The sequence below is a fragment of the Gymnodraco acuticeps genome, unplaced genomic scaffold, assembly GCF_902827175.1.
Source record: "Gymnodraco acuticeps unplaced genomic scaffold, fGymAcu1.1, whole genome shotgun sequence".
Classification (NCBI taxonomy): domain Eukaryota; kingdom Metazoa; phylum Chordata; class Actinopteri; order Perciformes; family Bathydraconidae; genus Gymnodraco; species Gymnodraco acuticeps.
Genome location: NW_022990911.1, coordinates 308,676 through 333,687, shown reverse-complemented (window position 1 = coordinate 333,687; position 25,012 = coordinate 308,676). Strand labels below are relative to the sequence as shown.

Genomic DNA, 25,012 nt, shown 5'->3' with positions numbered 1-25,012 from the left:
ACAAACTCATCACCGACTCACCAACTCGATGGGGTTCCAAACTCGCCATGATTGAGAGAGTGTTGGAACAGGAAAAGGCCATTTCTGAGATCCTTAAGGCAGACAAGAAGACAAGGTGTTTGGTCCCTGGATACAACGAAAAGGATGTGATGGAGTCTGTAGTGAAGGCCCTGGGTCCACTACGGGACTTCACAGATGCACTCTCAGGTGAGGACTTGTGTTTATTTAAATGTTTTATTATTTATATATTTTTAATTAGAAAAGTGGCAATACAATCAATACAACTCAATATACAAAAATAATTACTATTTGTCCTCTTTTTTTCTTTTCTTTTTAGGTGAGGACTATGTGAGTGTGTCTTATGTAAAGCCAGTGCTTCACCTGTTCAAAGAACACCTCTTGAAAGTGGATGATGACGACACTGACCTCTCAGGAGAAATTAAGATGATCATTCTCAACTACCTCACTGAAAAATACAAGGATCCCAAAACTGATGAACTGCTGGATATGGCTTCACTTGTTGATCCAAGGTTCAAAAGAAAGTACATTGACAGTGACAACTTAGAGAAGATACAAGCCAGAGCTGTGTCTGAGCTTGAGTCCTTGCTGACTGTCACTTTACAAGCACAGTGTCCCGCAGCATCTTCATCTACCTCCACATCACAGAGCCTTGAGGCAGAAGCAAGCAAACCAGGGCCCCCACAAAAAGAAAGCTAAGAAAACACTGGCCAGCTTTTTGAAGACCTCTGCTGTAACTGCAGCTGGCACATCTGCTGCTTCTCCATCCCTAAAAGAAGCAATAGAGGCATAATTGAAGTCCTACCTGTCCGTACCAAATGCAGACAGTGAAATGGATCCTCTGGAATGGTGGCAAAACCATGATGGAAACTTTCCAAGGGTTAGCCAATTAGCTAGAAAGTATCTCTGCATTCCGGCAACTAGTGCTCCCTTAGAGAGAGTGTTCAGCACTGGTGGCAATATTGTCACATGCCAAAGGGCAACTAGAGAAAGTTGACAAACTGATTTTCCTGGCAAAAAATCTGTGATTGTGTTCTGTCATACAACAAGAAAAGTAAAAAAAGTTTAAAAAAAAGAAAACTGTACAATGTGAAGACATGCTCTAAAGCTGTCTAGTCAGGATTCAGACAGTATTGCACTTTATTTATTGTCTTGTTTGATTCTGTTGGCTTATATTTTATTTGATCAATAAGGTATTTATATAGTTTTTCCCTTCAGTTATGCTAAAGTCTTTTATTGCACTTCAAGTCTAAAGTTTACATTTTAATTGTTTGGCACTGACTTTTCCTCATTGATGTTTTATGTTTTACCCTCCTTTTCATGTTTATTGATGTTCACTGCTAGTGCTACCTCAGAAAGTTCATTTTTATACTGAGAAACTGTGCCTTGAAGCCATATCAAAATGTTGAATTGTTCATTCAGGGATTCATTTCAGAAATAAAACCAGCTTGAAATGCTATTTTGGTCTGTTACTCCTTTTTGTTTTAGTTTCTGTTACCTTGTAGGTGCTTGTACTGTTAAGTAACTTGAAAAATATCGTGATAATATTTTTCAATATCGCCCACCCCTACTTCTCGTAGTAGCTCAGTCAACCCTGCATACTGATTACCTGCAATGTCGTTTTTAGCCATGTGAAACACTACTTGTAGCTGAGAACATAGCTTCATGTTGGACGCTTCATTCGCCCTCTCACAGTGGCCTTTCATTGCGGTTTGTTGTTGTTGTTTGTTATGGTTCACTGACAAAATGTGCTCATTGCGCTGGCTGTGTTCAATAAGCGCAGAGGTTCTCATATTTGTTGCTCCTTTGGTGAACCCGTTCTTTCTCCCCGAGTTCTCGCAGTGCGAGCAGAACATCATTTCTTCCCCATCTATAATGTGGCACCTCAGCCAGGTGAATTTATCTTTCCATTCGGGTCTGAACGTGCGGGATTTTTGTTTTTTTCTGTCCGGGGCCAAGGCATCTGCAGTCTCATTGACAGCAGGCGGTATCGCCATCTCATTGTCTGTATTATCATCATTAGATCTGCTTGGTTTAAAGAAATAATTTTTAAGCTTAGCTTGTTTTGCCATGTCCGATTTTTCTCATCTCTCTGTCGTCCTGTTGTTATTGTGCGCCCACTTTATCTTACTGAATGAAACAAATGTAACGGGTTCGTTCCACATTATGCCGTGGCCTAGAGTGCGCTTGCCTATTAACACAAAAGATAATTTAATTTAAACAAACAAAAACAAAAATCTATTTATTGTTTATTTGAATACACTTTATATTGCGCTAAGGGCAAAATATTTGTACCGGACGTGTTGACCGGAGAGAGTTAGATTTGCCGGACCTCCGCATATTTTACCGGTCACAGTCCGGTAATTACCGGAAACAGTCCGGTAATTACCGGCTAACGGGAACTCTGTCCCCCACACTGGGTTATCATTGGAGAATGGAAGTTTGATAAGTGAACAAAATTTATTTATTTAATTTTTGGCCAGCAATATAATTAGGACTCACATGTGAGATTGTGCGAGAGCTGTCACTGGCTTTACTTCTAGACTTTGCTATCCAAATGTGTAGGTGGGAAAGATGTGCTGGGTGAGGTCACTTGAGAAGACATGTGTGGGGGACGCAGTGTCTTCAGTGCGCTCTTTGTGCACCACAGAACGCATTGGAGACACAGTCTGCAGTGTGAGAAAAAGTACACGTCCCACCGTCCGGGACGTGTTATTTACAATATCGGACAAGTAGATCTTTCAATTGACTTGTCCGGCGGACAAGTGACGTTTTTAGCCCCGATTTATTGACAAATTATTGATAAATTCAGTTTATAAAAGGCAGAACTCATTCGCAAATTGTAAGTGTCCGCCATTGTTCGTTTAGAAATGTTAGTTCTGCTTGTCGATTCATAAGGAAATGCATCTCGCCGCTTTCTGTACAGTTAGACGGGGGCGGGGCGGGGCGGGAAGTGTAGCACAGTGGCAGGGTTGGGAACTCGGTTCCGAGTAGGAACAAATAACAATTGTCCGGTACCGGGATTAATAAGAGTTGTGAGGACAGGAGGCGAGGCCGAGCCCCGCGGACTGCAGCTCTCTCTATGCTCCGTATCAGCTGATCGCTGCATGGTGCAGCTCAGCGTTTCTCTCTCTCTCTCTTTCTACACACAGCGGATCCGCTGCCCGTTTAACAGCCTCATCTTTGTCAAACTTTCTTATGTTCTTTCTCTAACACGTAATGAAGGTTATTAAGCGTTTTAGCTCCTGTGTTGTTAATATTGACCACCATTTCCTTTATGAAGTGAAGCAGCCTCCCTGTCTCTGTCCTCGCGCTGTCCTCACACCCCCGGACCCCCAGACTCGGAGGAGCACAGGGATGTCAGTATTGTTTATGAAGCAGGGTAAAGAAAGTACATTATTGAAATGAAAATACTATTTATTTACTTTTACAAACAGTGAGCAGCTGGGCAGCTGCAGCATGTGTATTACAGGACATGTGTAAGCGTGCAAGCGTCTCTGAGTTGTAGAAAAGCGCTAGGCCTATAGGCTATAAATCTAATGTATTATTATTAGGTTATGTCCTATGTGTTGGACATGTGTGGTTGGACTCTGTCTCACAGGCAGGTTGCAGTGTAACATCAGAGGACACTGGGCCAATTGTACATTCTCAAACTGCACCACTTAGAATTAACTAAACAATGCAGAGATTATTTTTATATAATTGTATTCAATAACCGTAAGAAATTCAACAGTATGAAGTGATTTGTAAATAGGAATACAGATTTGACTTAATGTTTTCATAAATATATTTTTCTCCCAGTTTGTCATGGGACTTATTTTTACCCTCTCAAAGAACCGGAATTGAGAACCGAAAATAACCGGAATCGAAAAGCAGAACCGGAATCGTTAAAATCCAAACGATACCCAACCCTATGTGTGATGCAGTAAAATCTTACCGCTCACTTACGTTAGCGGTGTCGTAAAAACCGTGGGAAAATGTAAAATACGATGGCAAAGAAGAAGATTCCAGTGGCCCCAATTTTTGTCCATTCTGGACAAGTGAAAAATGTATTCGGACAAGTAAATTGCCAAACTCACTTGTCCATGGACAAGTACTCTCAAGTACTTTTTCTCACACTGGTCTGGTGCTTGCATCTGTTCTGCTATTTCATCTTATCTTGGATTTTTGTCATCAGCTGTGTTCAGGGCCGTATCCAGGATTTCCTAAATACCGAGGTCCAAACATGCTAGGGGGGTTCGGGGGATACCCCCCGAGATTTTGGGGATTTTCATGATCTAGTTAGGTGCTTTTTAAGTCCTATGGGGGGTCCCAAATTGGATAATATATCGATTTCAAATCATGTCAGTGGGCTGACAATGTCAGCATCAATTATTTTTGAAAGTGTAATACATAAGAATTAGTTGATTGTTACTATTAATGATCTGGACATGCAGAAGAGCTCAAATGATCACAAAACATTGTCAACATTCATTTTCCATGTCTCTCTCCTTTCCATAACCTGCAGCCTCTCTTCCATCTTCTTTACTCTCTCTGTCCTCTACTCTTTCTCTTTGTTCAACCTCTCCCTTGTTGTTCACTTTTTGCTCCTCCTCACTTGTCGCTCCTGCCAGTGAATTAAAAGCAATTCAGCTATTTAGTTCATTTCACTCGTTTGTTTGCATTCTTTTTTTAATTTAAATCTGTTTTGTTTGATTCTCAAAAGAGAACAAAGATGTAAGCAAATTGTGTTTTATACAATTGTATGTTATTATGACATCATAACTGCAATAGATGTATGTTTTAAAATTATGCCTATTGTAAATGAAGACTATTGTTATAGATAGATAGATAGATAAATAGATAGATAAATAAATAGATGGGCTTATTAAGCCTACATTATTTTGTGTGACTCCAGTTCCTCCCTGACTTCCATCACTTTCTCTCCCTCTCTCTCTCTCTCTTTCTCTCTGCCTGTCCTGTCTCTTCCTTACCAAAGCTGAGCTTCGACTGACGTAGTCTTTTCATTATATCTGAGTCAGTGTAAAAAGAAAATACAATGTTATATCTTCAATGTTTTACTCAAATTGAAATGAAAGAAAAGCATTACAACGTTTGTTAAAAGGTAATCCTTCTGACATTGGATGAATGTAATTAACTGTAGCTCTCTAGCTAGTTTATTCACGCAATGTAAACCAAAGTATAGCCTATAGCTGCAATATAAGTTAGTGTGCATGTTGTCGGACGTCCACTGACTAACGTAGAGCGTTCACACAGGATCTGCTGGTCATATGACGTCCTGATGAGCAGAAACACAAGCAGCCTGCTGGACTCAGATCTCTAGATACCTCATCACTCCTCCGCTGCTCCGGTTCAAGTCCGGTCTGCGGTGGTTTGTTGATACATGTAGTCTTCTTCTGTTTGCTTTAATCGAGGCTACGTAGTTATGCAGCGCCCCCATGGTCAGTAAATGGAAGTACTACAAAGAACCCCGTTTAGTGCAATTATTTCACAAGTTTTGTTACACAGCTCGGAAAATATTACCGAGGTCCGGACCTCGGTGACCTCAATGGTAGATACGGCCATGGCTGTGGTGCGCTCCACAACTGACCATGAGTGTCAGTACTATACTGTTTCGACCATCCCCTCTGCGCTCCGATGGGGAATGTGATGGCGAGACAGTGCTGATGAAATACAAAGTGGAATTTGATTTGAGATGGCTTACTTCTTTTACAATTGAAAGATGCTTATGGAATTAGTTATGGCTCACAAGCATATGCACAAATAACACTGATGGTTTGAATGTAGGATCTTTAAGAAACGTGTGATAGTAACTGAAATGAAATATTTGAGAGGCTTTATTATATGTATAATGATGCTTATAACAATCTGGCTTCAATTCACCACCTTACCATCTGCATAGACAGTTTCCCCTGTCAACATAATATTCTGTACATTTTTTTCAAAATATAGATTACAACTTTTGCATGGGAAGTGGCATACACCTCTTTCAAGCCCTGTTTTGTGCATACATAACAGTTATAAATGAGACCCCAGCTCTTTAAAATTACTCTCTTTGTTGCTTTGAAATAAACAGGACAAATCAACACATTGTATAACAGATAGTCAATATATGCATGAGTGACTCGTGCAGATGGTTATTAAATAAATGCAATCTCACCTGCAACCATCAGCTTGTAGATGGCCTCCACATTGTCGAGGCATGTCTTGGCTGATGTGCTAAGCTGGGCATGCATGGGCATCAAAACCTTTGTTTTAGATGTCCGTGGCACCCGCTTGGTAGGGGGATACGCCAGCAGCAGCAGGGGCTTCAAGCCAAGGGCATTTTCCAGCTGGGAAAATAATTGTTGAGAGGTAGAGAGATCAATTAGATAAATACACAAAACTGTTGTTTACATTTGAATTTATCTGCAAGCTTGCCCTGAAGTAGCATCAAAATAAATCATCTACACTAATATCCTGGCATCATAATAAAAACAATGATTTGTTCATAATGTTTTGTTGGATACATTTGGGATTTTTAACTTATGAGACACTTCCTAAACTTCCTACACATAATAGTTAATTCTGTTTGAAAATCATTAATCATGAATTATATTCTCATTAATGATACAATTAATAATGTGGATGTGAAGCAATACCAGTTAATTTATAATCCTCTGTCAAAGTAATAAAACTACTTTTCACACTTTTGGTGAATGAGATAATTCTGTAAACTACATACCAGAAGGGCGGCGTCATCAATAACGTGGGACTTGATTCTGTTTTTAGTCATGGATGACAACCACTGCTTCTGCTGGCTTTGGAATTTGTCCATTTTCTTTTTGAGTCTCACATTTTTTGGCTGTGGATGTTCACATAGTGGACAGATTTTATTTCCACAGTACATTTGTTCACTACAGTTTGGGCAGGTCTTTTTTTGTGACCCTCCAGCCATTTGTAGGAGTGAGAGAGTGATTAAAAGAGAAAGTGAGAGAGTGATAGAAAGAGAGACAGTGAGAGAGAGAGTGGCTCTTAAAAGTGCCATTGGTTTTATGTATGTGTGTGTGTGTGTGTGTGTGTGTGTGTGTGTGTGTGTGTGTGTGTGTGTGTGTGTGTGTGTGGTGTGTGTGTGTGTGTGTGTGTGTGTGTGTGTGTGTGTGGATATGTGTGTGTTGGTGATATTAAGTGTTGTAATGAAGCTGTAAAACAGAAAAAATAAAAACATGATTAGGATTATTTAGAATAACAGTAATAGTCTAGATGGAAATAGGGGTCCACGCGCACCCCTCGGAAATTTTTATGCCACCTGATTTTTCTTAATCCTTAAAGTGTCTACTTTCAGAATCTGCCAGGTACCAAGCTGAAATAATGTCCGAAAGGCTCCATTTGTAACCCTTTATTGCACCTAACCCAAAACCGAAACATTAAAATGTGATGTAGCAAGAGGCATAACCTTTGAAGTAAACAACATACAGAGACAAATTAATAGATTTTTCCATACAATTCTGACCCTAGGAATTCAATGGAATAGTTATTTTTGACATTTGACAACATTTTGACTGTATTTCTGGACAAAAAAAATGCAAAAAATGTGTGTCTGACCAACTACTTTTTTATTTTTCAAACGCATAGAGTGAATATTTGTTGACAATCAGTTTTTTTTTCAATCCTCCAAGTGTTTATTTTAAGATTATATTGGGTACCAAGCTGAAATAATGTCCCAAAGGCTAGTTTTAACCCTTTATAGCACCTAACCCAAAAATCGAAAAATGAAAATATAATGTAGGAGAGGCATAACTTTTGAAGTAGACAACTTTCAGAGCGAAATTAATACATTTTCCCACACAATTTTGATCCTAGGAATTCAATGGGATGGTTATTGTTGACATTTGACAACATTTTGACTGTATTTCTGGACAAAAACAGCAAGAAATGACCAAACATGTGTGTATGACCAACTACCTTTTCAACACATAGGGTGAATATATGTTCACAATCAGTTTTTCTCTAATCCTTTAAATGAAATGAAATTATTAAATAAAATCTTGTTGGGTTTATTTTTAACTCTTTATTGCACCAAAATCAAACATGAAAGATTATGTAAAGTGTGATATAATTACAACTTGAACAATTAATACATTTACCTTTTCATGTCACTACCAACTTGCTGACCTAAACTACTCATCATCCTCATCGTCACTGAAGAGATCTTCTAATTCAATTTCTTCCATCTCCAGCTCTTCATCCTCATGCTCGTACTCTCCATCCACTTCACCCACAGACAAGTTATTGTTGGCGAAATCGGTCACCTTGTCAAGAGCTGCGTGCTCTTCTGACTCTGCTCTCTGAGCCAGTACCTCAACAAGAGAAGGAGGGAGGATGGGCCCAATTGCCCAGACCGGTTCCAACACCTCCTCTTCTCCTGTCTTCTCCCAGCCCATGCCTGGATCATGTGGTTTTGGGCTCTCGATTATTGCCTTGTCTGCTCTCCTATAGAAGGTGACTCTGTAGTTGGCTCGCTGGACATGTGGAATGAGACAGACCTTGGGAGGAGGCAGGCGTTTCAGGTCTACTTTTGACTTAGAGTCCAGGACTTTGTCAGCGCCGACCATCTTTCTCATCATTTTCACCCGTACTGTGTCAACTGATGTCATCCGTGCTTGGCCATACATAATGCATGTGAAGCTCTCTATCTCCTCTTGAAGCTCATCAGTGACCATCCAGTCTGCACCAAGCTGCCTGAAAGCTTTGTGGAGTTTAGGAGTCTTCTCCAGCTTCTTCAGGGGATTCACCTTGCCTTTGCCTTTAAAAGCGCTGGTACAGTCCTCCCCAGTAAAGACGTAGAATCCCAGCAGTGTGCTACAGTAGTCAGGGCCCAGTGATTCCGACAGTTCTGTCACATTTATCAGTGTGCGATGTTTGCCAGAGCCGTGGTCAAGGTATATGGAGAGGTTGATCCTGCTGGCATGGTAGAGGAGGATCATCAGGATGTCTGTGTCAGGTGTCCTCACCACACTGGACTTGTACCCCCATTTGACAGCCTGGTGGAGGTACAGGACAATCCGGCTGTCTGTCTCCTCCTGGTTGGATCGCAGTTCATAGATCTCAGAAGTCTGGACCTGTAACAATCAAACAAAGTAAATGAATACTACTACATATTTTAACAAATTAACATTTTAAGTTATGCAGTTTTTGTCGTATGTATTAAGAGCCCAATTATGGTCTGCAATTGTATGTGTGTGTCACGCTTTTTCTGTCAACGTACTTTTCCATTTGTTGATGTTAGGTCATAAGATCTTCCGTCAACACACACCACTGCTTTCATGCTCTTCTCAATCCGGGATGATGCCTCATTGCTCCCCCAGACCCTGAGAAGCAGGTCACATAGCTGCTTCTTGTTAAGCTCATTGCCAAGGAATGACTTAAAGTCATAGGGCCTCCGGGTGTTTGGACCATCAATTATGCGCTTCTCAGAAGAGCCACGTCTGAGCCTCTCCTGGGCTTTGATGGAATCTGGTTGGTAGCAATCTGTAGAGAACTCCAAATGGTGCTTGGCAACCATTTGGTCCAGGAGCTGCATGCAAATCCCTCCGAAGGTCGGTGGGAGGTTGGACATCATGTGGAAGAGAGCGTTGCCATCCTGTATGAAGAGGGCATCATTGGGGTAAGGTACGTCTTCGTCCCTGTCCTGCAGCAGATGGTGAAGGATAGTGGCCTTGTTGGTTTTAGCAAAATAGCCATCCGGAGAGCCAAGGGCATGAGGAACAGGTGAGAGGGGATACCGCATGAGTTCCTCAAGGTTGATGGGCATCTCCATAATCTGCGACTTAACGAGCAGCTGAAAGGCGAGGTTGCTCTGCTCCTTGTACACAAAGAGCTGGAATGGAAAATAAGGAAATGAGGAAGGCATAAATACAACAGAGTTTTACGGTTTTATTCCTTTCTGAATAATGTTTTTGTGTAATGAAATATGCAAATGGTATAAGTAAAATCAATATCCACCTTCCCCTGCGCAGATGTAAGTTTGACCCTCTTGCTGCAGTAATCCATTGTCTTGAGCATAAGTTTCTTGAGGCGGTCAAAGAAGTCTTTCCTCTTGGAAATGAAGCGCTCTTGGATGAACTGCTCCTTGGCAGCCCTGCCTGCAGCCTCGGCCCGCAGCACGTCAGCCTCAACCTCTGGATCGATGGGAGCTCCAGATGCGAGGGAGTACAGTCGACTTTTGTCTGGGATTCTCCAGGGGTTTGTGAAGCCATTGATGGCAGAGATGACGCTCTGCACCGCTAATTCAGACTTTTTGATTTGGGCAGGCTCCAGCTCACGGTGCTTGCCTGCTTTCGGCATCTCAGGGTCGTCAATCATGCCACACATCTCAAGAGTAAGCTCATAGAGCTGAGCGCGGGCAGAGGTTGTGCGGCACCATTTCTGGTATGCGCCACAGTTGTTGAAGAGACCTCGTAGACCACCTGCAATGTAGAGAGGGAGAAGTCTGAATTTTAGCGTCACAGCCAACATGAACATGGAAATTAAATATAGGTGACTATGTTTGTGTCCACAAACTGACATACCTGAAGTCTTAGCAAACCTCATGAATGTCTCCTCCATGGTCTTGTCCACTGCTGCGAGAGCCCCTGGGATCAATGATCGTGCAACAGCTATAGCTCCAAGCTTGATGTAATCAAGAGCACCAGGATGGGAGAGGTCGATGTTTGTGAGAAAGGCCTCAAACCAGGTAAGGTACCTGTAGGAAATTAATGATAATTAAAGTTTATTATAACAACTACAATAAGCTCCCACTTATTTTTATATTGAGTATTCAGCGAATGAGTGCATAGATTACCTGGCGTAGTTGTGGCCATCATACGCAAAGAAGAGATCTGCCATGGCGCCGTTGCAGTGATGGAACAGCTCGAAATTGTTGGTTTTCACAGCAAAGACCAGCCTGGCATGATCCATCATGGAGAGCCAGAACATGCCCGTTTTACCCGGGTGGCCCCTGCGTACCTTGTCTTGGTATTGGAGGTAGTCACCAATCAGCTTGAGCAGTGTGGGATCGTTCAGAGTGGAATTGAGGCTCTCAGAAGTGCAAGAGTGGATGAGGTTGAAGAGGATCTCATATGGGATGTCTGGTTTCTCCTCCTCTAGAAAAACATTGAACAGCAACCGTTCGAGTGCCTCTGTGACCGCCTTCAGACTGAAGAGAGCCTTGGCATATGACTTCCCGCTCAGGATATTTTTCAGGCAACCACTGTTTGCGAGGCCAGCTTCTATGAGGATCTCGGCGTAGCCAGCTCCAAGACACTTGCGCCCAGTGAGTCTGCCCATGTAATTCATGGCTGTGTGGAACTTGCCAATGAGGTTCACATGCTTACTGAATTCCTCCTCGTACTTCCATACTATAGGACAGGCTTTCATGACTACTCCCAGGTCAAACGTGTTGATGGTATATGGCTGTCCAACCTCCTCAGTTGCTGCCTCGGATCTCTTGAGTAGCTCATACACTACTGCGTTGTCTGTAATGGGCTGGTTGATGGGGGTGTAAAAGTCGATGGTAGATTTCCTAGGAGGCACTTTCCCTGTGCTTGAAATAAAACCACCAAATCCAGGCACTTGCTGCTTGCCCTGGCTGCTCAACCATCTGCTGAGGAGGTGAGTGTTGTACTGCAACATTGAGGCATCATATGACACTTGGTTCTCAGCAGGAGGGGTAAAGTTGGCATTCTTGGGGAATTTGGGGCCAACTCTTTTGAATGCCAGCTCTGGCAGCGTCTCGGGAGGCGTGATCTTAAGGCTTCTCATGTTGGATGACCTGTCATAGAGAGGAAGGGTCCTTTTCTTGGTGCTCACATGGCTCTCCTTCACTTCTTGAATCATGATTCCCCCGGCGCTGTTTACCACATTTGAACCATGAACGTTGGTGGTGATTCTGTTCAGGTTGTCCCACTCGCCGTGAAAAACAGTGTTTCCCTCGCCAGTGATGATTTGAGGGGTCAGGTTGGTGGACATCTCATCAAAAGCCTTGGCCATGGCTGTCTCAAGTTCCATACTGAAGTCATATGTCTCTGAGTGTCCTAGTCGTGAAAGGATGGTTGTGAGCTGTAAAGATAAACAAATGTTTTTTTATCAATATCAAATATCTGTATGAAGCATAGTTGAGCAATGACAATGTAGGACCTCATAAGCAATAAGTTAGCTGATCACTCACCTGTTTGCTTCGATAGAGGTGCCGAAGTGTGGCACACAGGAGGATGTGCTTTGGGAGTTTCCACTTGCTGTTAGTTGCTGCTCGACACACATCTTGTGTAATCGAATAGACCAGCCTCTGCGTCTTCTCACACTTTTCTTCATCAAGTGTCCCAGTCACCACTGAGCTCAGAAATTGTACAAGATGCTCTGGGAGCAGTTCATCCATTTTCACAGCATCCAGCTCCTGTGCAGTTGGGGGCCATGGTAGCTCCTTTGACTCTTTGAATGCCTTTTTAATGTGAGAATTGAGGGTGAGTGCTGCTTCTTGTAGTTGATCAGATGTTCCAAGTTTGTACGCACATGTAATTGCTTCATCTACAGCAGTGGTTCCCAAACGGTGTGCCGCGGCACACTGGTGTGCCGTGAGGCAAGTCCGGGTGTGCCGTGGGATTTTGTGACAACCATACGTTATTATTGCAATATACAACTACACAACAAATAATTATTTTTTTATTGACTATATCAGTACTTTGTAGGTTTATATGTACGTAATCTGCGTGATTTGTGCGTCCACATCTCCACGTGCAGTGCTGCATAAACATGGCTGAGTCAGCGATAACTTTCGAGGGGTGGAGGTATGCGCATTATTTTGAGTTCGTCCCATAGACTGTAGGTTCGTCCGAAGAATAGACAGGAATGTGACGGTGAGGTGCAAACTGTGTCCAGGCCAGAAGCTGTTATCCACTGCTGGAAACACCACGTGGTCAAACCTCAACAAGCACCTGCAAAGAACACATGCTAAGGTGAAGCTAGCGCACACGCTATTTGTTGTTTGTTTATATCACGTAGTCTGTTCTTCTTCTCTGTCTTCCGGTTGTTGCCTGTTTTGAATGACAAATACACACTACCGCTGCCTGCTGGTAAGGAAAGTTATTGCCACTCAGGCATGCGCAGTTCATACGTGCTCCGCGAGTAAAGTAACGAGTTACTTTATGTAGATAGTAACGAAGTAGTGTAATATATTACTTTTTTTAAAGTAATATGTAATATATTACATTTTTTTAGTAACAACCCCATCTCTGGAGTTGGCGTTCTCTACTCTGATTTACATGAAGAACAACAGGAGGTCACGGCTCTCTGTTGAACAGGACTTGCGAGTGGCCCTCTCCTCAGTGCCACCAAGGATTAAAAAATTCTGCGCGCCCCGACAGGCACATGTATCTCACTAATTTGTAAGTCGGCAAAATATTTACAATAGCACATGTTTCAATGCTGATTGCTGAAATGTTACATTTATAATTTGTAGTTCAGGACCATGGACAATGCAGCTTCCTTGCATTGACAGTTCTCTGTGCTGAATTTCTACTGAGTTTCCTTTGCCTCATTTTTTATTTTGTGACCTGTCTGGTTTAAATGAGTGTGTTGCTGCTTTGATGAAGCCTAATTTGATAAAGTTTCAAATGAATTTCTTAAATATTTCATGAGTAATATAGTTGTCTTTGTCACATTTTATTTGGCATTAGTAAATAATTATGCACATTTACAGATATTTTACATGATATGAGTGATAACACGTGTTATAAGGACTATTTTGCACAATAGGTGTGCCTTGAGATTTTTACTTGTCCTTTGATGTGCCTTGGGCACAACAAGTTTGGGAACCACTGATCTACAGTAATGCTTGAGCTGTATATAAGGTTCAACTCAAGACAACCATGGTGTGGTACCTTTGAGAATGTGAGTTCACGAGATATGTCTTTGTCTCCTTGTAAACGTCTTGCCAATTTCTCACTGCGGTATTCAGGATTAGGAAAACCTTCACCTTCCAGTGTCTTCCTGTACAAGTTGCACATGGATCTTAGCTGGACGACTTATTTGTGTTCAACCACATTCCTAAGAATGTAATCCTTTACTACACAATAGGACTTGTCATGTGCTGCCATTTTCCGGGCCTGCGGGCTGTCAATGTTGTCTGCTGCCTTTTTTCCTCTCTTCCTTCCACGCTCATGGTTTTGGTACTCATTGTTGAAGTTATTTCTGCATATTGGATGATACTGAGCTTCCATAGCAAAGAGGTCCTTGCCCTGCACCTTGCGATAAAGATCCTCTTTCTTCAATTCCTGTGCCCTAGGTTCGATAACTTTCCAGGCTGGTTCTTTGTGTTTCCAACTCTGAAACTTTTTTAGCTCTTCAGTCTTCCCCTTGAACTTGGTTGTTGTTTTGTCACAGAAGATACACTGATTTGGGAACAAGAAGGAACACCGAACCCCTTCAGTTTGACTTGAGAGACATTTGGGATGGTGTAGGGCATGGGTCGGCAACAGGCGGCCCGCGGGCCATTGTTGGCCCGCCAGCAATAATATTTGGCCCATCATTTTGAGAATCAAAAATAAAATATTATTTTGAGTTTTTTTGTTGTTGTTTTTTTTACAACATAGGACCGACAGTCGCACATCAGGGTTTCCGTTAGCCGCCGATCAATCGGCCGCCGGTCATTATCGGCCGATATTCACTCTTAATAGTTTGATCGGTGCTCTCTATAAAGGCCGATCAGGAGAGCTGGATCTGATCGATATGGACATAAACGCGAGTGAAGTATAACTGGACCCGAGAGAGAGATCAGATCAGCTGCTGAGTCTGACGGAGACACGCAGCTCTGCATAATCACCTGAAGCCCCGCCTCTGTTTAGCGAGCTGCATGAGAAACTGACGGGCTGTCAGGAGAGAGAGGGAGGGAGAGGGGAAAAGAGAGCATCCGTTTCTCCCGTGTTATTATTCAAAGTTAATGTAAACTTTTGAATAATGTACTTCATCTACTACAAGTAGTTTGTTTGAATGTAATAATGATGTTTTTTGTTGTTTGTGGAATCATTTATTGAAAAATGAATCTGAACTTTTCGATCTGTAACGATTATAAACTGAAGCAATATAAAAATGAGCCCCATTAACTGAGTTTTAAACATCAGCATATCCGGTCATAGTCCGGTGATTACCTGCTAACGGAAACTCTGCTACACCACTCTTATTATTATTATTGAAACATGACCGGTGAGTTTCAAATTTGTCCGGTAAAATAAATTCTGTCCCGACATATTCGCTTACATTCATAATGTCAGCGGAGGGAGGGGAAGCGGCTCTGTGGAAGAGCAGAGTGGCGAGGGAGAGCTGTCATCTTCCCTTTACAAGCTTAGTTCAAACATGTATTTATCGTGTGATTTTGGAAATAAAAATGTCATATTCTGAAAGCCAAGACTTTGTTTATTTAAAATCAAACAAAACACCCAAACCCCGAAAAACTAGTTTTTTACGCAAATCCACGTTTATTTTTAAATGAGCCGTTGCGACTTTCGACTGATTTCGATAGAGCACATATGGCAAATGTGTGGTTCTGGGGAACCAGGTCAATTAAAGTACTTATTTAACTATTAAATACATTGAGTTTGAGTAAAATACTTGGTTACTGATTAATTTAGGTTATAATATATTAAATTGCAAAGCAAAACTGCTGTAATTGATTTATTTTGTCCTTTTATATTTTTTAAAGGTTTTCAACCTGAAAGAATCCTAATGTGTCCTTGAAATGTTGAAATAAAGAAAAGGAAAAAGGATTCCAGTTGTCCCTCAAGCCTCTCAAATGTGGGCAAACACTCAAATAAATGCCAAAAACCCAGAGAACTTGACAATAATTATCAGAATAAAAGTATGTTAAATAACACTGCTACCTTAATAACTCTACTTTACTCAGTGAAGGCTCGTCCATTGAGGAAAGGGAGGACCATCCTCCCTAAAATTTCAGAGAAAAATAAACTTTGAAGAGAACAATAAATAGGCTACACCTCAATTTAAAAGATAAGTATGTTAAAATACAGATAATAGCCCTGGCTTTGGGACTGAAATGGGGCTAGAGACGAGCCTCCCTTTGGTCTAGCCAGAGGCTCTGGATTGGGGGCCTATATCATCAGTGAACCAATCAGCGGATCTGACTGCGCATCAGAGTGTTGATGGGGAGGGTTATCAGCGATATCAGAGTTTTTCCTGAACCGGGGAACAGGGGCGCTGCGCCCTCTTACCAAAATCAATTCCTTGAATTAGGCTTTGATTATGTTCTGGCCCGCCATCTTGCGGCTCAACAAAAAATTGGCCCAAGGCCAAACTTACTTGCCTACCCCTGGCGTAGGGAGTCCTTTATCGATGACGATGATTCACCAGATGTAGAAGCCTTTGACACTTTTAAACGATCCAATTTCCCTGTGAAGGTTTTGTAGCAGTTTTGATGATAGCCAGTTTTATCCAAAGGCAAGCCTTCTAACGTCAATGGTATTTGGTCACAAATATCCTTCATGCGGTATGGTGAGGTGGCTGTTTCGCAGAGTCTCATATCACGAACACTGTGTAGATACGATAGCTTCTCGCTTGCCCCCCCCTTGCATTTGCCGAGCATGATAAAATTACCATACTTAGAAGTTGAGACATGTAAAATACATGTTATCGATCTAATCCTCTTTGGAGGCACTTCAGCTGTGTTACAATGTTTCCTTTTTCCCATTGTCAGCAGTTTATGTAATCAGCCTGAATAAAGAAATTAGAAACATTAGATAGCTACCAACACTCTGAGGAGGACCAAATGATGAAGTATACAATGTTTCCTTTTTCCTATGGTTAGTATGAGTAATCAAACTGAAAATAAAGAAAAACATTATCTAGCTACTAACTTAGCTAGCTACCAACACTATAGTCAAGAATACAATGTTTTTTCCTTTTCCCTATTGTTAGTAGTGAGTAATCAGCCTGAAAATGCTGAAAAACATTAGCTAGCTATCAACTCATCTAGCTACCAACTTAGCTAGCTACCAATTTAGCTAGCTACCAACACTACTTAGTCAAGATTACAGATGTGATTTCTGTAAACCTTTTGTTGAAGAATTACTTGTATATGACTATTAGGTATTTCTTAATAATAGTTAATAATAATTATTAATAATACTTACTAAGAAAATCCTTGAGATTGTTCCCAAAGAAAGCAGTGCCATCTGCAGGTAGCCAGGTACCAGGTAACAAACGGCAACCAACTGTCAACTAACTGCCGAGCCCCGGTCACCAACATCATCAGCTTGGTACCCAATATTATCCAAAAATAAACACTTAAAGTATTAGAAAAAAACTGATTGTGAACGAATATTCACTATGCACTTTAAAAAATGAAAAGGTAGTTGGTCATACACACATGTTTGGTCATTTCTTGCTGTTTTTGTCCAGAAATACAGTCAAAATGTTGTCAAATGTCAAAAATAACCATCCCATTGAATTCCTAGGGTCAGAATTGTATGGAAAAATGTATTCATTTGTCTCTGTATGTTGTTTACTTCAAAGGTTATGCCTCTTGCTACATCACATTGTAATGTTTCGGTTTTGGGTTAGGTGCAATAAAGGGTTAAAAATGGAGCCTTTTGGACATTATTTCAGCTTGGCACCTGGCAGATTCTGAAAGTAGACACTTTAAGGATTAAGAAAAATCAGTTGGCATAACAAATTCCAAGGGGTGCGCGTGGACCCCTATTTCCATCTAGACTATAACATCTGTGTAATACTCTATGCAATAATAATTCATCTGTGCATTACTCTATATGCAATACTAATTATTCTGAGCAATACTCTGGCATACATTATGCATTTATACTGTGCATATTGTTATATTATGCACATCTTTTTACATACTTGTTTTTCTTATATCTTCTACTATATATTTAAATTCTACAATGTAACAATCCCAATTTCCCCCGGAGATCAATGAAGTATTTCTGATTCAGAGTGGGACATTGGGTGGCCAGTCAAATCCTCTGGAAAAACTCCAGTTCCACATTTTTGTTCCACTCCATCGCCAATGCATTAGCCACTATTAAAACTCTGTGTTGAACACTGTCTTTACAACACATGTGCAAATACATGCATTTAAACATATTTTTCTAGCACGCACCTCCACTATCCAACTGTGCCGGTGACAGCTAATGTCATTTAGCTGTATAAACTATAAATGCTATCCAGCTAAAAACGTTGACCGGAAGGCCGGAGGCTAGCTGAACGTGGCCGCTAGTTGGCCTATTGTAAAAGCTAAACACACTACAAAACTCAAACTAATATCCAAGAATGAAACGCTATAGAGACTGTGCTACAGTGGAATAAATAAAAGCAATATTATTTTGTGTTTTAAAGAAATAAACTCCCCTTGATTTGAGATACTTACTGTAGTCCGTTGTCAGACAGGGACTGTCCAGCCTTTACTGTTTACATATAATCAAATGGCCAGTAGGGGGAGGAATTACTTTAAATTACAGTTAAACGAAGCACTGCAGGGGATTGACAGACTGGTGTGAAGACGACCAAGGGATGACTTTACTTTGTAGATACTCCACAATCTGATATGTCGATCGATGACAGACTCCAGGATTCCTATTTCCTTGTTAAGATACATGTCTTAGTATGTGGGTTATATGTTCATTTTGAATGTTTGCATGTAAAACCCGACACTTACCTGACGTGAAATGATCCCCACAAACGCGAGTATAGCCTAGTTGTGGTTGGATGGTTTGAGATCCTCCCGTCCGATCCTATTGAGCCATTTTTCGTGGCGACGCTTTGAAAGTTCATGTGTTGCTTCACCCTGGTGTGTTATAACCGCCGGCAGCCTGTAAAATGACTTCTGCCCCCTGTTTCGATCACCTCTGTTGCCGCAGCCAACAATGGCACAGAAGTTAACCATTATATGTCCAGTAAAAAACAAACATTGAACAGGTATGACGTATTACGGTGTCTGTTTTGGTACTCCAGTATGGCCGTTGCGTTGCGTCGCGTTACCTGTGACGTCATATGCAAAGCCTCGATATAGCAAATGTTAGCTTAACTTAGTTAGCTTACCATTGGCAGCTAAGATTCTCGCTGGACATCTGGAGATCTTGCCACTTTTCCCCTTTCGCCAATTGACCACATACTCCACTTCTTCCATATCTTCTTCAAAACTGTCATAAAAATGTTCAATTCAATCAGCAGGTATAACCTTGTAGCTGTTTTCCTCCACAAAATAGGCAAGGGCATACATTTTATTTTCGTCTCTGATCATTTGATTAAGAGATCACGGTTATTTTCATATTTCCCCGCCCTACTCTCCCTCTGATTGGCTGGTAAGGTAAGGCTGTAAGAGCAGAAGTACCCGTATGTGCACTGCGTTGAGTGCGCTAATAGTTTCCATATTGACAGCATGCCTGCACCGCGAGTGATACGAGGACCATATACCCATATACAAAATGGATTCAGTCCGAGGGTCGTCTGCCACGACAGACAGAGTTCAACAGAAAAGCAAATGTACAGTAATATATCTTATGAGTATATTTCTTTGACTCATACTGTGTCGCAAGATAATTGTTAGCTAGCTGTAGTGTTGTTAGCTAGCTGTAGTGTTGCAGTTGACTTGACACAATTCCTGGAGACAAACCCATCAGCTCGAGATCACTTAACACAATTAACAGTTTCTTATCAAATTCCTTCACGTCTGTAAAGCATTTTTTAAAGAAACTTTGTGATCTGTAGCTTATGTGTTTGTTTGAAAACAGTCCCAAGTCAACTGACAGCAACTATAAATTGCAAATATTACAAAGCATGCCGTTTTTGTACATACTAAACAGTCTTGGAATTGCATACATTGGCTTTGACTGGAAAGCTGAGACTCGTGTTGATTCAGTGAGCTCATTTGTATTCATGTGTGATGATATTCCCCATAGTAACCATTTCATATAGTGAGACCATTTAAAAAAAACTTGACGTCACTGTTTAAAATGACCTGTTGTGACCTCTAGGATAATCAGAGCCTCATGAAACTTTACTACCACAAACTGCAGACCTAGGGCATTCAGAGTGTGTATGGCTTTCCTAGGTATAATTAATCTTCAGGTTCCCAGTGTTCAGATGATACCACTTTTATGTGGCTTATACTGCTGACTTTGTACCTACCTCTGAACCCTAAGTAATTGATGTCCTTGCTTGCTTTTTTAGATTTTAGTTTTTTATAAAATTGGTATTAAATCTAATTCTGAGTGGCATTAAAAAAGGCTTGAATCTATAATGCTTAAAGCAGTAGCAAGCCTGATATTTTCATTATCCCTGGCCTAGGATCTATTTCACCCATTCCAGTTAGCATCCCTGTACTTGTCTGTTTCCCGAAAGGACCCCATGCAACACCCAAGGCAATGTCACTCCACTGAAGCAATGGACTCTAACCAGGACAATGGCACTGAGATGGTGAGATGTCTGTATGTGATCATAAAGACATGCAATGTCTCAGGCTCAAGCGTCTTGGTCTTAAAACTGTACTCCGTCATAGGCATCCATGATGAACCAAGTGACAACTTCTTATCCAGATGACGCCACTGAGACGGTAAGTTCTATGTGAAGTGTGAAGGCTCAGAGGTAGAATGGCTGCGTTTTAGGCAGCTAAGAAATAGTTTCTCTTCACATGTCAAAAGTGCTAAATCTAAGTATTATCTGGCAGTTACCACAAAGAACCTGAACAACCCTAGAAAATTCTGGAAAGCCATAAAATCGATATCCACCGGTGATATCCGTAATGAGCTACCTCCGTGCCTTACCACAGCATCTGGCACTATATCAGACAGGGCTACCATGTTAAATTGTTTTAATGAGCATTTTGTGTCCTGTGGCTCTCTGTTTCATTCTGTTTCTAACTCTGCTTCTGTGAACACCACAGTCGGTGACTCAGAACAATGTGGTCTGGAAAACCCTTTCAGTTTTACTCCTTTTACTGTTGATGTTGTTCGTGAAGCTTTAACCAAGTTAGATCCTAAGAAACCGGCCGGCCCGGACAACGTAGAACCTTTCTTTTTAAAGATAGCTGCAGATTTTATTGCTCCACCTCTTACTACTTTTTTTAACCTCTCCCTCAGCACGAACAAAATCCCAAAAGTATGGAAGTCAGCTTATGTCCTGCCACTACTAAAAGGAGGGGAGGCCACCTTATTAAACAATTATAGACCCATCTCTAAATTGTCAGTTTTGGCTAAGGTTCTTGAACGCTTAGTGAGTGAACAGGTAAAGGTGTTTTTATGTACAAATGACATCCTGTCTAAACATCAGTCAGGCTTCAGAAAGCAACATAGCACCATCACTGCCACAATGAAAGTGGTGAATGACATTACGAGTATTTTAGATAATAAGCAGAGTTGTGCAGCTCTATTTGTTGACCTATCCAAAGCTTTTGATACTGTCGATCATCGCATTTTGAAGCAGAGGCTACTCAGTATTGGCATGTCCAGCCATGCAGTGGGGTGGTTTGTGAACTACCTCTCTGAAAAGTCCCAATGTGTTCAGTTTGATGGGCTGTCTTCTGAGTGGTTAAACATCACTAATGGTGTACCACAAGGTTCTATTTTAGGTCCACTTTTATTCTCCATATATATCAACAGTTTAGGTGAAAATGTCGAAGGAGCAACCTTATATTTTTATGCTGACGATACCGTGATGTACTGTGCAGGTCCCTCGATTAACGAGGCTGTTGTTAAATTACAGGCTGTTTTTAACATTATTCAGGCTCAGCTCTCTGAGCTTAAGCTTCTTTTAAATGTGGATAAAACCAAGGTAATGCTCTTTTCTAAAGCTAAAGCTAAAAATACACCGGAGACTGCTTTGGATATTGTAACTACGCAAGGAATACAACTTGAAGTGGTTACCTGTTACAAATACCTAGGTATCTGGCTTGATGATTGTCTCACTTTTAAATTTCATGTAAATAACCTGCTTAAAAAGCTGAGGGTTAGGCTAGGTTTCTTTTACAGAAATAAGTCCTGTTTCTCGCTTGAGGCCAGGAAAAGGCTAGTCACTGACCTTTTTACCTGTGCTGGACTATGGTGATTTGTTATATATGAATGCACCTGCCCATTACCTGAGCAAGTTAGATGCTGCGTATCACAGTGCACTGAGATTTTTGACAAATTGTAAAGCACTTACGCATCACTGTACCCTGTATACCAAGGCGGTTATGCCATCACTTACTGTACGGAGGCTCAGTCACTGGTACTTTTTCATTTACAAAGCCATGTTGGATAAACTACCATCTTATATCTGCTCCCTGATCTCTGTGCGAATTGAAAGTACGTATTGCCTGAGATCGCATGCTGTGGTTTTATTAAATGTGCCAAGTGCTAGGACTGTCTTAGGGAAGAAAGCTTTTAGATGTGCAGCTCCACTAACATGGAACAGTCTGCAAAAAGAATGGAAAATTACCAAGCTAGTACCACTACATGTTTTTAAAGCTCGGTTGGATGCTACAAAATCAGATGCTGTTGGTACCTGTACATGTGGTTAGATATGTAAATTGTAATCCCTGTACATTTTGCTGTATGATGTCCTTTTGTTGTTCTGTTGTTTATGTTTTTATGTCTTCTTGTGGAACCTACTGCTGCAGGTCTCCCTTGAAAAAGAGATCATTGATCTCAATGGGATTTTACTTGGATAAATAAAGGTTTTGAATTGAAGTGTAGACTTTTGGAAGCAGTTTGTGCTCTTCAGAAATAGTAAGAAGTATACATGAAATGTATAAGAAGAAATAAACCTGTACACTGGCTACAAACATGGAATCATCTAGAGTGGAGGTGTGCTGATGCAAACATAGTTTACAGTATTTGTTGACAAAGTGCTGATAATAATGATGAAGAAACAAAAAAAGTGTACAAAAAGAAAACTTTTGCTGTCCTCAGTTCTCAACAAGGAGAAGCATACACCTGTAACAGAGAGTCATCTGTCTGCCTATTAGAGTCTACAGTATTTATAACATTAGTATAACATAAGACAATATCAAAGCAGAAATGTAATAGAAAATATAGGACACAATGGGGATGGGTAGAAGTACATATAATTGTACAAACAATGATATATATATATATATATAACGTTAATTAACCTTGAGGGGTGTAAGGGCCTGTGTCCACAAAGTGTATTTTTCTGCGATCAGTTTTACATTAGCTTTCCCTCACAGTGACTCCTCTCGCGTGGAACATTTACAAAAAGGGAAGAGGACACAATATACAGTATAGGGGGGAAGTCCTCTCAACAATAATCTCCTGAGCACAGCGACCACACTTCAGAGGTTCCGCCCACTGATCTCCGACCTTGTCAGTCAGGTATTGAACATTCAATAAAATGAAGAACACGGAATTAAATAATATAAAACACAGAATTTGTGTGATTATACAAAATGAAATTAAATAAACCCCACTGCATATTTACAACTGTTACACGTGTGTAACAATGCAATCTGTAAATTAATTAACAAGTGTAAAGCTTAAATAGGTTCTTGTGATATATTGTTTAAAAGTCTGCATTCAGTTTGTCTTTGGTTCAAGGATTCATTCCAAAGAAGGGTGATATGCAAACAGACAGAATACACCATCTACCTAATGCTTTTTAAAAACTCATGATGACCATTAACACTGGTTTCACTGATCGTTATGAAATGCATTCATAACGATCAAAGAAAATAATTGGCAAACCCTGTTTCTCTCTCACTCACAAAAATTATCCTCCGAGAGATTGCTGAACTATACGATGGCCAAATATCCCAAGTTCAATGTTCAAGTGAGGAGACTATGCTTAAGCTAAATAGCATTACCAACCGCCAAAGTGTCCTAATTCAAAACAGTTATTTGGAGAGCAAAACCTTATTAGCGGCTTGTCACTAAAATGAGAAAAATAAAGACTTTGGGGCCTTCACTTTAATCAGCAGCAGGTAGCAAATAAGCCACGGGAGTTGCACCATTTATTCACTGTCAAATAGCCTAAACTGTACACACACTGCAACGTGCCTCTCTCTCACTCACTCACTCACTCACTCACTCACTCACTCACTCACTCACTCACTCACTCTCTCACGGAGATGATATGCGAGTAGTGGTGGCAGTCTGGCAGGTGAATAAAACCATGCGGCTATAAACTGCTTTTTTTGTTTGAAGAAGTCACTGTAAGGGAAACCTCTGCAGCAATGGAGAGTCAGGACTCAGAGAGACACGAGGAGAGTTGGAGCTTTGATGTCAAACAATGATGTTTATTACAAGTCAACGGCCGGAGAATTCATATCACAAGTCACAGCAGCAAAAGGTTCTGACTGCACGGGTGGGTTGTCATGTCAATTCTGACCAGCCTCTCATCTTGGTAGACCCTTTAACTAGTTTACAGAGAGTCAACCCACATATTGGGGGAAGGTATACGTGAACACCTGGAGACACTGAATCACTTATCTGACTCTTAGGCTCTGTGACCGAGAGTTGACCAGTCATAAAACTGAGACTAAGTGCTGGAGCACATTCCTTAAAGCTGGCGTCACAGATCAGTGATAAACGTCAACAGGCAATAAGGTTGAATATCTTAGGAGTAAGGAACAATTATTCTTTGACACTTTGGAGTAAGACAGAAATATTCCCTTACAGTCACCATCTTTCTGAGCTCAGCTGCCTTTTTCCCCATAGAGAAACGCATGCAAGTATTCCGCAGATTGCAAGAAAAAGGGAGCGTTGCCAACAAACCATTCATGAGGATGTATTGTAGGATCCCACAGTGAACCCACACTGTAGGTCTACTTCAGCAATGGACTCTGAGACTCTGATGGCGCAGAGATGGTGAGTTATGTGAACACATGTGGGCCGTTGTTGATATTCTATAACATAATAAACAATGAAGTCATTATGTCCACCAGGCGGTGACCCTTGACCATGACCTTTCCTCTTGCGCGACCATCAGACCAAACTTTAATTTCAGCATTTCTGTATCT

The 25,012-nt window shown here is 41.1% G+C and overlaps 1 protein-coding gene across 1 annotated transcript in view; it reads right to left on the bottom strand.

Moving 5' to 3' along the window:
• Positions 1-8,177: 8,177 nt before the first annotated feature.
• The window catches only part of LOC117557918, a 39,853-nt gene continuing 23,018 nt past the window's right edge, over positions 8,178-25,012 (bottom strand). Inside the window, exons 6-11 of the mRNA XM_034233914.1 lie at positions 12,206-12,366; positions 10,841-12,096; positions 10,569-10,741; positions 10,003-10,466; positions 9,266-9,877; positions 8,178-9,119 (exon numbers count right to left, since the gene is read on the bottom strand). Of these exons, the coding sequence (XP_034089805.1) occupies positions 8,178-9,119; positions 9,266-9,877; positions 10,003-10,466; positions 10,569-10,741; positions 10,841-12,096; positions 12,206-12,366 (3,608 nt within the window). The remainder of the gene's footprint in view (positions 9,120-9,265; positions 9,878-10,002; positions 10,467-10,568; positions 10,742-10,840; positions 12,097-12,205; positions 12,367-25,012) is intronic.